At 36.9% G+C, this 14,430-nt stretch overlaps 1 protein-coding gene across 1 annotated transcript; it reads left to right on the forward strand.

The window, feature by feature from the left end:
- Positions 1 to 987: 987 nt before the first annotated feature.
- Positions 988 to 3,527, forward strand: LOC131951988 (uncharacterized). Its single transcript, XM_059314464.1, has 2 exons — positions 988 to 3,120; positions 3,405 to 3,527. The coding sequence occupies exon 1, from the start codon at positions 988 to 990 to the stop codon at positions 2,479 to 2,481; it is 1,494 nt and encodes a 497-aa protein (XP_059170447.1). The 3' UTR covers positions 2,482 to 3,120; positions 3,405 to 3,527.
- Positions 3,528 to 14,430: the final 10,903 nt, after the last annotated feature.

The raw sequence follows: 14,430 nt of genomic DNA on the forward strand, positions 1-14,430 counted from the left end.
TTTATGCAAACTTTGTTTTGGATTGTTGCTCCACTTTGCTTTATGTCCTGAATGTTACTTATTATTGATTAGGGACTATTTTCTTGTGCGTAGCATTGGTTTCTTTGTTCGTAGTATTGGTTTCTTTGTTCGTGAATGTGGTGTGTCGACATGGAGGGACATTCTGCTGGAATGTCGAGGCCTGTGTGTTGAAGAGTTTCTGTGTCACGTTTATGTGGTGTATGGTAACGTAGGGTTATTTTTATAGTGTTTTATTATGTTTTCCATATTTTGTATACAAAGTGACTATATACTAGATCTATTTAGTCTTGACTTTGAGAAGTTTCAATGTTTGTTTTATCCAGACCACATGGTAGCACGATGGCCTGGGTTTAGTCATGGATTATTGTAGATTTTACTTTCATTTATGAGAGCCTCTTGTTTAGGCTGACAATTGTGTCAGCTTACTGCCTTGTGTATAACTTTTTTTACATTTTAAATTGATTTGTCTTATTTTTCCTCTTTCTAGGACGGTGGTCCGAAATTGGGTGTTTTGTTCTGTTGAGTTCTGTTTCTGTTTTGTATGTCTCCAGTGTTCTGTTTTACCTAAATTCTAGTTTGTTTATAACTTTTGGTTCCATATTTATTATTTTGTTAAATAAAGTTTATTATATTGTTTAAGTTTTTGTTTTATTTTTTAGTAGTTTTTAATTTAGACTAAGGTTAGGTTATTAACCAGTCTGGGTTACCGGACTTGCACTGACCGGACAGTAGTTAGTTAGATAAGCCTAGAAGGGTAGATATTAGGTATCCCCCCCTAGCAGGGCTTACAAATTGGTAGCACGAGTGGGGTCAGTGCTTTAGTCTAGTTAAATTTTTGTTTTTCTGTTAGGACTAGGTTAGCTTAGATAATTTTTTTTCTTGATAGGCCCTTTATGGAACCATTTGTGTTTAGTTATTGTTTAGTGTACGAATCGTTTGTTGTTTAAAACACCCAATTCGGACGAGATGGCGGAGGTGGCACCAACCATCATCATCGTTCCACCCAGGGAGATCCTCATCAGGAAGTTTCATGGGGACAGCCATGGCTATGAGGTGGACCGGTTCATCAAAGAGGTCCAGTCCCTCTGGAAGGCCAGGGGAAACCTCTCAGTAGAAGAGAGGAAGGACCTCCTCTGGCAGTACCTGGGGGAAGCGGTGAGAGAGGAGCTGAGCTGCAGGGGTGATGACCTGCAGCACGACCCAGAAGCCACCCTCAGGCTCCTCAGAGAGGTGTACGGCGAGAAGAGGAGAGTACCGCAGCTCATGGCCCAGTTTCAGATGGTTGTACAGGGCCAACACGAGTCGGTGAGGGCCTACTCACACCGACTGCACAGGGCCTTCAAGACCCTGGTTACGAGGCAGAGTGCCCTGCAGGTCCCACAGACTGATGCAGGGTTTCTTCGAGACCAGTTTGTGGAAAACCTGAGCCAGGCCACAGTCAGACGCCATCTGCACGAGCTGATTTTCCGGGACCCCAAGATCCCCTTCCTGGCCATACGTGATGCGGCCATTCGATGGTCTGGAGACAAGGACCCTCTTGCTGAACCTGCCTACGTGGCAGCAATAAATTCCAGGCCCATTGAAAAATGTTCGTTCAGGTCCAAGCTGGAGGACAAAGTCAACAGGCTCACAGAGCAGCTTGCTGCTCTGCTGAAGCACTTTACGCGGGACCCCAAATTTTCCAATGTGTGCCAAGCACCTCGCAAGCGCACGGAGGTCCAATCAAAGGGCTGCTTTAACTGTCACCAGAGGGGTCACCTCGCCCGTCATTGCCATAGGGCAAAGAAATATGTGCCCAAAGGGAATCAAGTGACACCGAAGGTATGGCGAGGGGACAAGGTCCTCCGCCCCCGCGAAAGGACTCTGGTGCCTGCCAAGGGTGTACCAACCATTCAGGCGACGGAAGGAGACTCCAGAATGAAGGACGACAAGGTGGTACAGCCATTAGACCAACCTTTTCACCCAGATCCGTCAGTGGTATCAGGCCCAACATCCTGCCTACGCGCCAGCATAACCAGTGTAAAGGTGGACCAATCTGAGGAACTAGAGGCAATGGTTCCACCTAACCCATCCTTAATTAAGGCACCAGGTGGTGGTGCTGGGGCATGCCCCCAGACAGAGTCAAGCAAGAAGGACAAACAGGTCAAAAAGGCACCTGTAGCTGAACTGGCCATAGGCGACCTGGTCCTTCTGAGACAACCCCCACTTGGCAGACGCAAAATGGCAGACCTGGACGGCCCGACAGTTTATGTCGTTGTCGAATTACCTCCGATCACCGGCGGGGGTTACGCCATTAAAAAGAAAGATGGCCCTTCTGGCACCCGCCGGGTGGCCAGTACACAGATTAGGAGATATGTGCCTCCCAAGGCTCAACCGCCCTCCCCAAGGCCGGTCAAAGTTGTACCGCCGGCTGCTACAGCCACATCGTCTGATTTTTTTGCAGAATTTTGTTTTTTGTAACATTTATGATTGTGCCCTGTGGGCTGATTTTTTTGCAAAATTTTGTTTTTTGTAAAATTTATGATTGTGCCCTGCGGGCTGATTTTTTTGCAAGTTCTTTTGCAAAATTGTGATTGTGCAAAGTTTTTGTATTTTTGTAACATTTATGATTATGCCCTGTGGGCTGATTTTTTTCAAGTTATTTAGCTTGCGGTGACCGCAAGCTTTAAGGGGCGTGTATGTGAGCGGCTGGAGTGTGTTTATCTGTTATTATAATTATTTGTAACTAAGAAGGCGAATGTCGCTTTTTATGTTCCTTTGAGGATTGTTGTGGTTTTTAGTTAAGTAGTCCGCTATTATGGCGCTGATATGATTTTTATTTTAAAATGATTGCTAGCCTGGTTATTGTGTCTTGCTTATATTTTGATGTTATTATTTATGCAAACTTTGTTTTGGATTGTTGCTCCACTTTGCTTTATGTCCTGAATGTTACTTATTATTGTATTAGGGACTATTTTCTTGTGCGTAGCATTGGTTTCTTTGTTCGTAGTATTGGTTTCTTTGTTCGTGAATGTGGTGTGTCGACATGGAGGGACATTCTGCTGGAATGTCGAGGCCTGTGTGTTGAAGAGTTTCTGTGTCACGTTTATGTGGTGTATGGTAACGTAGGGTTATTTTTATAGTGTTTTATTATGTTTTCCATATTTTGTATACAAAGTGACTATATACTAGATCTATTTAGTCTTGACTTTGAGAAGTTTCAATGTTTGTTTTATCCAGACCACATGGTAGCACGATGGCCTGGGTTTAGTCATGGATTATTGTAGATTTTACTTTCATTTATGAGAGCCTCTTGTTTAGGCTGACAATTGTGTCAGCTTACTGCCTTGTGTATAACTTTTTTTACATTTTAAATTGATTTGTCTTATTTTTCCTCTTTCTAGGACGGTGGTCCGAAATTGGGTGTTTTGTTCTGTTGAGTTCTGTTTCTGTTTTGTATGTCTCCAGTGTTCTGTTTTACCTAAATTCTAGTTTGTTTATAACTTTTGGTTCCATATTTATTATTTTGTTAAATAAAGTTTATTATATTGTTTAAGTTTTTGTTTTATTTTTTAGTAGTTTTTAATTTAGACTAAGGTTAGGTTATTAACCAGTCTGGGTTACCGGACTTGCACTGACCGGACAGTAGTTAGTTAGATAAGCCTAGAAGGGTAGATATTAGGTATCCCCCCCTAGCAGGGCTTACATATATAAAGGATTGGAGATAGGGGACAGCCTTGTCTGACTGATTTATTTATTCTAAAGGGTTGGGAAATATTATGGTTTATCAGTAAGTGACTATGTGCATTAAAATAGATTATTTTTATCCATGTCGTAAAGTATTGTCCTAAATTGTTTGCTTCTAAGATTTTATGAAGGTATTTGTGAGCTACCCGGTCGAAGGCTTTTTCTTGATCTAAACTGAGTATGCATGCTTGTGTGTTTTTCTCGTGTGTGTAGTGGATGATGTCTCTAATTAAGTGATTGTGATTTTGTATGTTGCTACCTGTGATGTTGCATTGTTGGTCTACATTTATAATTTTATGCAAGTGCGGTTCAATTTTGGAGACTAGAGCTTTGGATAGGATTTTGTAATCAGTGTTTAAGAGAGAAATAGGTCTATAGTTTTGAGTTAGTTTAGGATCGGTTTTGGGTTTGCGTATTAATGTTATGTATGATCTGTTGAAATTTTCGTGGCATTGTTCTAGCAGAAACATTTCTCTAAAGGTAGCTAAAAGGAGAGAAGTTAGGTCGGTTGAAAAGGCTTTAAAAAATTCGCTTGTCAGGCCGTCCGGCCCTGGCGATTTATTTGAATTTAATTTCAGTATGGCTTTGGTTATGTCGACTGGCTGAAAGGGGGTGTCAATATTAATTTTGTCGCTGTCATGTAAGGGTTTAATAAACTTAAGGTATTTGTCTTGTATGTCTGTGTTTGTCTCTTCGAACTTATATAGTTGCGTATAATAGTCTCTAAATATTGATTGAATTTTTTCAGGGTCAGTCGTCTCTTGGTTATTGTTATCTATGAGATGTGTGATTTGTTTTGCCCTCTGAAAGCTTTGTTCTAAAATTAAGGTGTGGTGTCTGGGATTTTCCGAGCCTATTTGTTCGATTCTACTTCTAATTTGCGCCCCTCTATATTTGTGCTCTTGTATTTTAGAAAGTTCTGTTTCTGTTGCGTCTATTTGTTCTTTGTTGTTATTGATTCCTTTCAGTATACTTAGTTGTTTTTCTAATTTAGTTTCTATGTGGGCCCTTACGCTATTAATGCTACATGCATATTGGATAGATACCCGCTTAATGTCTTGTTTTAAATCTTCCCAATGTTGGATTTTGTTAAATTTTGGTGATGACTGCGTGTAAAAATTTTTTAAGTCTTTTATAGTGTTAATGTAGCGCTCGTCTAGTAAAAGTGTATTATTGAATTTCCAATATGTGTTGTGTTTTGGTTTGTTTTGTATTTGTTCATTTTTTAAAGTTGTCAGAACTGCTGTATGGTCGCTAAACTGTAGTGTTGAGAATAGGTGTTCTACTTTGTTGATTTTTATGTTCGATGGGGCGTAAATTCTGTCTAGACGAAATCTATTCCCAGATGTGTTACTTCCGTGGGTGGTTTGTATGGTGTGTGGATATTGCGCTCTGTATGTGTCGACTAAATTGAAATGTGTTTTAATGTTGTTGATTGAGTCGGCGTGTGGTTTGTCTGCGGTGAAACGGTTTCGAATTATGTCTTTTGGTCCTAAAATGTCTAATCTGTCTTCCACGAAATTGAAGTCCCCGGCCAAAATGATGTCATGTTGGTTGTATCTGTTAGTTAATAAATGTTCCAGGTTTTCATAAAATTTACTGTCTTTTGGTCTATGTGGTCCGTGTACATTGACTATGCTTAGTTTACCCTCTTGTCCCTCGATTGTAACTATTGCTAATTTTCCCTCAGAGTCGGCGTGCGTGTCTGTTATGTTGAACTTATTTGATGTGTTAAAAATTGTTGACCCGCTTCCCGTGATTAGTGAACTGTAGCTGTGGTGTGCTTGAGTTAACCCTAAGTTGTGAGTGAATTTGTCTGCTGTGTATTTATTTTTGAAGTTAGTTTCTTGTAATAAAATGAAGTCAGGTTTATGTTTGTCGATTAATTGTCTTACGTACTTGTCTTTGTATTTTGTGCTTTGTATGTTGAGGGTTATGATTGTAAGGTTACTTACACTGCCTTTAAAACCTGGTCCGCCTTAGTCTGTTTTGGGATTAGTGGAGGGGGTGTGAAAGTTTTCCTTTTTGTTGTGGTCCTGTCTTTTGCGGTTGGGCGTGTTGGGGTTGGTCGTGTAGGGCTCTGTATGGTGTCGGTTTCAATGATGTGTTCGTTTTCTTTGCTTCGTAATTTATCTTTCTTATTTTTCCGTGAAGGCTTATTTCTTTTTCCCTGAACTTTTGTCCATTCACCTTCTGTTGTGGGGGCTGTAGCTGTATATATCTAATATATAAAGCTCAATTCTGTATGTAACATGTAATAAGTTTGTTTGTTTGTCGTTGACATACTTCGATGGATTTAAGTGTTAGATAATTAAAGTCCTTATGGTCTAAATTTATAAGTTAAAAAATTAATATTGAAAGTTTTGGGAAATAATTTTCATTTATCAAACTTAAAGTAATAATTTTCAGCATGTTCATTAAACACAAGTTTTAAAAAAATATCATCTTTTGCAAAAATTCTAATTATGTCTTTATTTAGTCCTATAGCACTTACTTCCCTTTGATAAATTAGGAAAACACAATTACTTCCCTTTATAAAACCATTGCATTAGTGGAAAAGAATTTACTTTTTATTACTTTGTTTTGGTGTTGGGAAAAAAATAATTACATAATTAGCGGGGATTGATCAAGTGCAAATGTTGTAGGTATTTTACGGATAAGCTTGGAGTATTATAATTGTTCATTAAATTTAAACAGGCGCGTTCGTTTAAGTGAGTGCAAAAGACTATGAATAAGTTGGGGTACTTTAGTCGTTCATTAAGCTAAAACATGTGATTCCGTCCCCGCGTTTATGTTCGCGTTAGTGTTTTCTTTGTGTTTAGGTGGGTTTGCGTTAGTGGTTGCGTTTTGATTTGGTTCGTTTTTGTTCTTTCTTTTTTCGTTTTTGTTTGTGTTTTTTTCTTTGGGTTTGTATTTGTGTTTTTGGTTGGTTTTGCGTTTGGATTTGGTTTGTTTTCGTTTGCTTTTTCGTTGTTTTTTGTGTTGATATTGGTGTTTGTGGTTGTGGCTGGGTTTGTTGTTAGGTTTTTGTTTTCGTTTGCTTTTTTGTTTGTTTTTTCTTTGTGTTTGTATTGGTGTTTGTGGTTGTGGTTGGGTTTGTTGTTAGGTTTTTGTTTTCGTTTGTATTTGTAATTGTGTTAGCGTTATGTTTGCGTTTTGTTGTTTTGGTTTTGGTTGGTTGCGGTTTGGGTGGGCAATGCCGGGTTTATGATGATTACTAAACACACAGGTAATGGTCTTTAACAGAAAGGTTTTTCGCAGAAGCCAGAGCAGGGCCTGGCCGGGACGGCTAGTATATATATATATATATATATATATATATATATATATATATATATATATATATATATATATATATATATATATATATATATATATATATATTATATATATGGCGCTTTTTTCTCGATTCGCGCTCCTGTATACGCATGTGCATAATTTTCTTGTTGTAAGGCGCTTAAAATATCTCAATTGCATTCACTCCGCTAATATTTTAGTGGGTGGGGAACGACTATTTACCGACTATACAAGTAAAACATTTTTTGTCTTGAAGATAATGAGTCTAGCTGAGCACATTTCTTTAAGTTCATACTGCAGATTAAGTTATTTTGTAGATTGCAGCTTGGGTAAAGCAGTTTCATGTGTATTCATTGTGTTTTAAATAATATTTTTTAAAGAGATTACAATATTTTTGTGTGTATTTTCTTCAAAATCAGCAAATCTTATGTCATTTTTTCTGAATTTTGAAGTTTAAAATATATGATTTTGATGTAAGAAATTATTTAATATGATTATTTACATTAATAAACAGTGTATTTCTCACTTAACAATAAACTTTTTTCGAGATTATGTTGTCTCTATGACGTAGGCCTATGTTTTCTATAAGGTTTCACAGACATTTTAGTCAATTGCGACATGTTCGAATTTGTACGCATGTCCTAAATTGCGTGATAGTTGACTTATGGAGAGGAAACTTGGTATATAATGTCAGGACACCAATGACATAACTTTCCATACATGAAAAAATATACTGAGCTCGTGTCGAAAGGGGTTTTATCGATTTTTCATTTGATTATAAAAACAATATTCAGATTTTTTCAGCAGCATCATTCGTATAGAATTATAGAGCGACTAAGAAAATAATTGAGAAAGCAGTTTATAAAAAGTGAAGAGTTATAAAAGGAAACTTTTATTTACAAATTTAAGATGTATACAAAAGGTCGTACAACATTAGTGTTACACGTTAAAAATATCAACAGTTTAACAAAACTACAAGAGTATAAAATATTCTTCAAATGTAATACATTTTTATTTTATTTTAAATCAACACAATATAGGTTACATGTAAATTAACAAAATCAAAATAGAGTACACAATTAATCCTATAGTTGCATAAGTTGTTTAATGAAAATAAAATTGGTTACAGCTTTCAATATAAGAAATAATGTTTTCAAAAAATATATAAAAATCATAGTATAGCAATATTGAAATATTCATTTATTTAGAACATTATAACATTAATTATATTGTTATTTGGCCAAGTTTTTTTTACATTTATAGTTGTAATCATGTCGGTCGGATTCAGCCAAGCCTTGTTGTCATCACACTTACTCTCTCGTTATCATGGCTTCTAGAAATCAATGAATACGTTATGTTTACAAATTCTTAAATGACACAAATGTTACTGTATCAGTCACAGATGTGTGTTTTCCATCAGTGGAAATGGTAATAGTCAGTCTTTACGCGTGGTATTGAAACTTCTTGAGGTAAGATAAAACATTACAATATCAGGTAAAGTAGAAAATATACTGTGTCTGTGGACAATATTCTCATGAATATGCTACATAGATGACATAGGTGAAGTACGATATAGCGCTTACAAGTACCGCAGAAAAAAATGTTAAAGAAAACGGTTGCAAATACTCTAGCAATTTTTGTTTTCTGGTTGGTTCTAATGGCTGTGGGCAACGCCGGGCTCGTCGGATCTGTTGCTTCTCTTGAGCAGCCTTTTCCTTCTAAAGAAAACAATATATATATATATATATATATATATATATATATATATATATATATATATATATATATATATATATATATATATATATATATATATATATATATATATATATATATATATATATGTGTGTGTGTGTGTGTGTGTGTATATATATATATATATATAAATATATAAAGAAAATATTGCAAAACATGCTATGGACTGGAATCCCCAGGGAAAAACGAAAGTGGGCCGGCCAAAGAAAACATGGAAAAGAACGGTCGAGGAAGAGGCCAAGACAGCTGGGTTCACATTGGCACAGATTAAGGGAGAAGCCCAAAACCGAGTCCGTTGGAAATGTGTAGTGCAGCCCTTTGCTCCCAAGGGGCCAAGAAGGAATGATGTATAATAGTGCTGAAAGAGAAGCACAAGTCTGCCTAATAATTTCAGAAAATCGTAATTAATTCAAAAAAAAATTAATTATGAATGCAATGAAGTCAAATTTTATGTCAAATTCTTTGTCTTCAAGTCTTGACCAACGTGCCACCTTTGAAACGAATTAATTAAGTATATTTAGTCATTATTAATTCGTGTTCACGGCTATTTGAAAACAGTTTTGTATAGATTTTAAAGGAATGTTTGTTTAATCCAAATGTTTTATTCATTTGTTTTTTTGTGTCCAGTCAAAGAATTAAAAGTTTGAATTATTGACGTATTTACGTCCCTTTAATAAGTGAAACTTAGTGGTTAAGCAAAATCCATTTTCATCAACTTAGTATTGCTTGTCTAAAAAAACTGGTTTTTTTTCCAAGTGCCTACCAAACACCAAGTTTTTATCGCATCTGCAAGTAATCTATCCAATTCAAGCACTTTTAAAATGTATAGCCTACATTATATAAGGCAATAGTTAGTCTTGGTCAATTTTCCGTCACTTTAGATGCAATTATTTTCCCATAAGATTGAAATTTAATTACCCACTTTGTCAAGAAAAATGTATTTGATACTAGACTGCAAACATCCGATCTAATTCAGGTGTGAGGAACAAACAACCCCCACTTTGCTTATCACTATAATAGTTTCGCTATTCTATCTGTCAGTCCGGAATGCTCTAGAGATAACACAAGGAATATAAACACTTTCACAGTCAAACGAAACGAAACTTCCCAAAGCGACACGAAAAGGAATGCCGTAATTGATTCAAGACTTAATAAGTCCAATGCCAAATAAATCGGGAGTGATCTCCCCTAAACTTTCTCGAATATTCTTATACAAAACTACGGAGGATGGCAACTCGGGATATATAGACACGATTATTAATTACTTAAACTTTTTAAAATCCTAATATATAAATGGCCATGTGCGCTCTCTCTCTCTCTCTCTCTCTCTCTCTCTCTCTCTCTCTCTCTCTCTCTCTCTCTCTCTCTCTCTCTCTCTCTCTCTCTCTCTCTCTCTCTCTCTCTCTCTCTCTCTGTCCGCAAAATATTTTCGCCGGACATCACTTCAGAATCGGCAGCGATATATGGATACCTTTATACGGACTTTTGTTGAAAATAATATGTTAGATGTTTTAAATGCATAACCACAATTTTATTTAAAGAAGAAAAATAAAAAATTAAGGCTTATTCGAATGTAGAAAAACAATTTTAATTATGCAACAGGACAAGCATTTATAGATGTGAAAAAGAACGCATAAAACTGTGACGTCACTAATGTTTATACAATAACTAATGACGTCATCTGCCGTGTTTAGAATAAAAAGAAATGAACTATTTCATTCAAATTTGATTTAGATCTAAGTACACTATGAAATGTATACAATACAATTTTTTCGACCTAAACTCATAACATTTATTTTATTTATTTGGATTCTAGATCTAGAGATTCTAGATCTAGACTAGATCTAAATCTACGCAATAACTAAACGTAGACGGTAAGATCTAGATTTAGACTCTAACTACTCTAGAATCTGTTCCAAAAATAAATGTCAATATTGGCTACAGGACATTACCCCCCCCCTGGATATTTCCCCCCCCCGGACATTTCCCCCGTATTTACCCCCCGGAGCAATTACCCCCTGTCAATTACCCCCTTGTCAATTACCCCCCCCCCCCCCCGGGGAATTACCCCCCCCCCCCCCCTCTCAAGTTGAAATCCTAACTCTAACTAGAATTTTATACCTATATACTACATTAATCCAAACCTTAAGAAAAAGACCAAAACCTAAGCATCCACCTTAGCACAAAACTTCACACAAAACCAAAACCAAAGCTAGACACAACCCTAACTCTAACACTAGCTCTAACCCTAACCCAAATCTTAACCCTAACCCTAGCCCTAGCCCTAACCCTAATCCACACCCTAACCCTAACCCTAACCGTAACCCTAACCCTAACCCTAGCCCTAGCCCTAGACCTAAACCTAACCCTAACCCTAACCCTAACCCTAACCCTAACCCTAACCCTAACCCTAACCCTAACCTTAACCCTAACCCTAACCCTAACCCTAACCCTAACCCTAACCCTAATCCTAACCCTAACCCTAACCCTAACCCTAACCCTAACCCTAACCCTAGCCCTAGCCCTAGCCCTAGCCCTAGCCCTAGCCCTAGCCCTAACCCTAACCCTAACCCTAACCCTAACCCTAACCCTAACCCTAACTCTAACCATAACCATAACCCTAACCCTAACCCTAACCCTAGCCCTAACCCTAACCCTAACCCTAACCCTAACCCTAACCCTAACCCTAGCCCTAGCCCTAGCCCTAAACCTAACCCTAAACCTAGCCCTAACCCTAACTCTAACCCTGTCCGGGGGGGGTAATGTCCTACTGGGCGGGGGGTAATTGACAGGGGGGGTAATTGACAGGGGGGGGTAATTACTCTGGGGGTAATGTCGGGGGGGGGGGGGAATATCCGGGGGGTAATTGACAGGGGGGAAACGCCCTGTTCCCGTCTATATTAGGACTAAACTATTTCAAGACTTAATTATTTTATACAAAATCTTTGTTTGGAACTGGCTAATTTGGGATAAAAAAATTAATTTGAAAGAATAGGCATATTTGCGTAAGTTAAGATTTTAAAATACGTCTTTCATTCTCCATGTTTATAAGGTTCCTAAATAGCTGAGATGATAGTATAAAACCACGCAGGTGGTGCGGGTACGAGACACACCCCAAGTAAAACATGGTTATCTATTTTTTTATTTTGCTCGGGCTAAACTTTAAAAAAAAATCTTTTAGGATTCTAGATCTAAATATTCTAGATCTAGATATTCTAGATCATCTAGATCCTGAGTATCTACACAGATGTAGACCCTACCTAGATCTAGAATATATTCAAACAATACATTTCTATACTAAAGTATTTCAGGCCTTAATTACTTTATTGAAATCTTTGTTTATGTATGCAATTTGCTAATCTTTATAATATATAAAGCAAAGTTGTCGGGTGCCCGACAGGGCACTTCCTTGCGCCGCAGGCGCTTCAAATTTGGCAGGATCTTGCCTTGGGGCGACAGAACACGGGGGCCGGTTGGCCGAAAAGTCTACGATGAGGGGGTCAAAACTGACCTCGACTGACCGGCGCCTTATATGAGCTATAAATCGAAAAAAATGTCCACGGAGGAACCTCTTCATAACGCCAGAGGTCGTCGACTGACCCTCGGGCGAATTAATTAGGCTTTCAAATTCTCAATGTTTTCGAAAGCCTAAGCGAAGCTGGGCAGCATGCTTAGTAGGTTATAATCTCGTAGAAGAAAGAATTGCACACTAAGTGAACGCAAATGAAAATGTGTATAATTGTGCGGAATATTATTAATACTTTATAAATTCACATGCTTTTTTTTGAGAAATCGGAAATAGCGAAAATTAATACTTCCTGTCAACGGAAATTACTCAAACTTTCACAGTTGGCGGCAGAGTAGTAGATCTTTAACTTACGTTTGAAACTTCATTTAGCTATCTGAAATAGTATTCAAGTTATAGGCTTTTGAAAAATTGAAAGTATAAAAAGTTCCACTTCCTTTTTTTCGGAAATCGCTCAAAAGTTGATATGGATCTACGATTTTGATATTATACTTATATTTGAAATTTTATTAACCTAGCTGTAAGGTACTCAAGTTATCGTGTTTACACACCCACACACATTCACACATACACACACACACAGACAGAATTACAAAGCTCAGTTTTTCAGATTCGATTACGCATAAAATGTAAACAATTTTGATAAATCTTGATTTATTATTTTTGTCTGACTAAAATAAGTCCTCTATACTCCGGATGTGCTGAAGGCCTGAGGTGTAAAGCGGTGAAAACTGTTCAAATATCATGTGATTTTTTTTGCACGATTACAATACTGTCTATATAATCTGTATACGAGAAAGTAAAAACAAAACCCATAAATAATAATGACAAAAACATTACCGCCTAATTTACTACAAGCTTTTATTTAACTTGCTTCCTCTGTCGTCAGTCGTCAGTCTGTCTAGATTCGGGCACTTCTAACACATATATTTGGTTCATAGTTGGTACGTGCGTCAAGACATGAAGACAAACAAAATGAAATTAAATTTGACGTAATTGGTTGTCTGATTAATTTTTATGAATTAATTATGAATTAATTGAAATGTCAAAATTAGTAAGTAGTCTTTTCCAACTATTCCGCATAAGGCGTTCATTAGGTGCGCAATGGTTTTTAGTCATGCAACTCTATTGTAAATTTTTAACATTTAAAGTACTGAAAAATAAAAATTCATAAAAACACGTTTTAATAACAAGCTTTTATGTAATAATGCACTAAAAAGTATAAATCAATAATTTTCTTTAAAAATATAATAACACACAACTATTTAAATAACTATAAATAAAGCGTGTGTCTCTTCCTAAATATTCGTATAGGTTTCCAATCTGATATATAAAGCTCAATTCTGTATGTAACATGTTTGTAAAATGTAAACTGTTTGTCTTGGATACTTATATGTATTTAAGTGTTAGATTATTATAGTGCTCATGGTCTAAATTTATGAGTTAAAAAATTACTATTGAAAGTGTTGGGAAATAATTTTCATTTTTCAAACTGATAGTAATAATTGTCGGCATGTTCATTAAACACAATTTTTAAAAAAATATCATCTTTTACAAAAATTCTAATTATGTCTGAAAATTATTTATTTTTAGTCCTTTAGCACTTACTTCCCTTTGATAAATAAGAAAACACAATTACTTCCCTTTATAAAACATTGCATTAGTGGAAAAGAATTTACTTTTTATTACTTTGTTTTTGGTGTTGGAAAAAAATAATTACATAATTAGCGGGGATTGATCAAGTGCAAATGTTTTAGGTATTTTACGGATAAGCTTGGAGTATTATAATTGTTCATTAAATTGAAACAGGCGCGTCCGCCGGCGCCCCACCCAGTGTTTCTTCCAGACTTTTTTCTCCGGGAAGCACTTGAAATTTTCGGGGGGGGGGGGGGGGGGGGCTGTAGACTTTCTTCGGGGGGGGGGGGGGCGGACACTGTTAAAAGTATATATTTTCTATATAAATTATATACATTTCATTTCGTTCGGGGGGGGGGGGGGGGGGGCGGTAAATTTTTGGGGGGGGGGGGGGGGGCTTTGCCTGGAAGAGATGCCTGGAAGAAATTCTGGCCCCACCAGGGTTCAATTTGGCGCCCTGGGCTATCCTG

Source organism: Physella acuta, unplaced genomic scaffold (genome assembly GCF_028476545.2).
Source record: "Physella acuta isolate Inbredline_101_S28 unplaced genomic scaffold, ASM2847654v3 ptg000844l, whole genome shotgun sequence".
NCBI classification, from domain to species: Eukaryota; Metazoa; Mollusca; class Gastropoda; family Physidae; genus Physella; species Physella acuta.

Coding starts and splice junctions, on each gene's coding strand:
- LOC131951988 (XM_059314464.1), top strand. CDS start 988: ATGGCGGAGGTGGCACCAACCATCATCATCGTTCCACCCAGGGAGATC.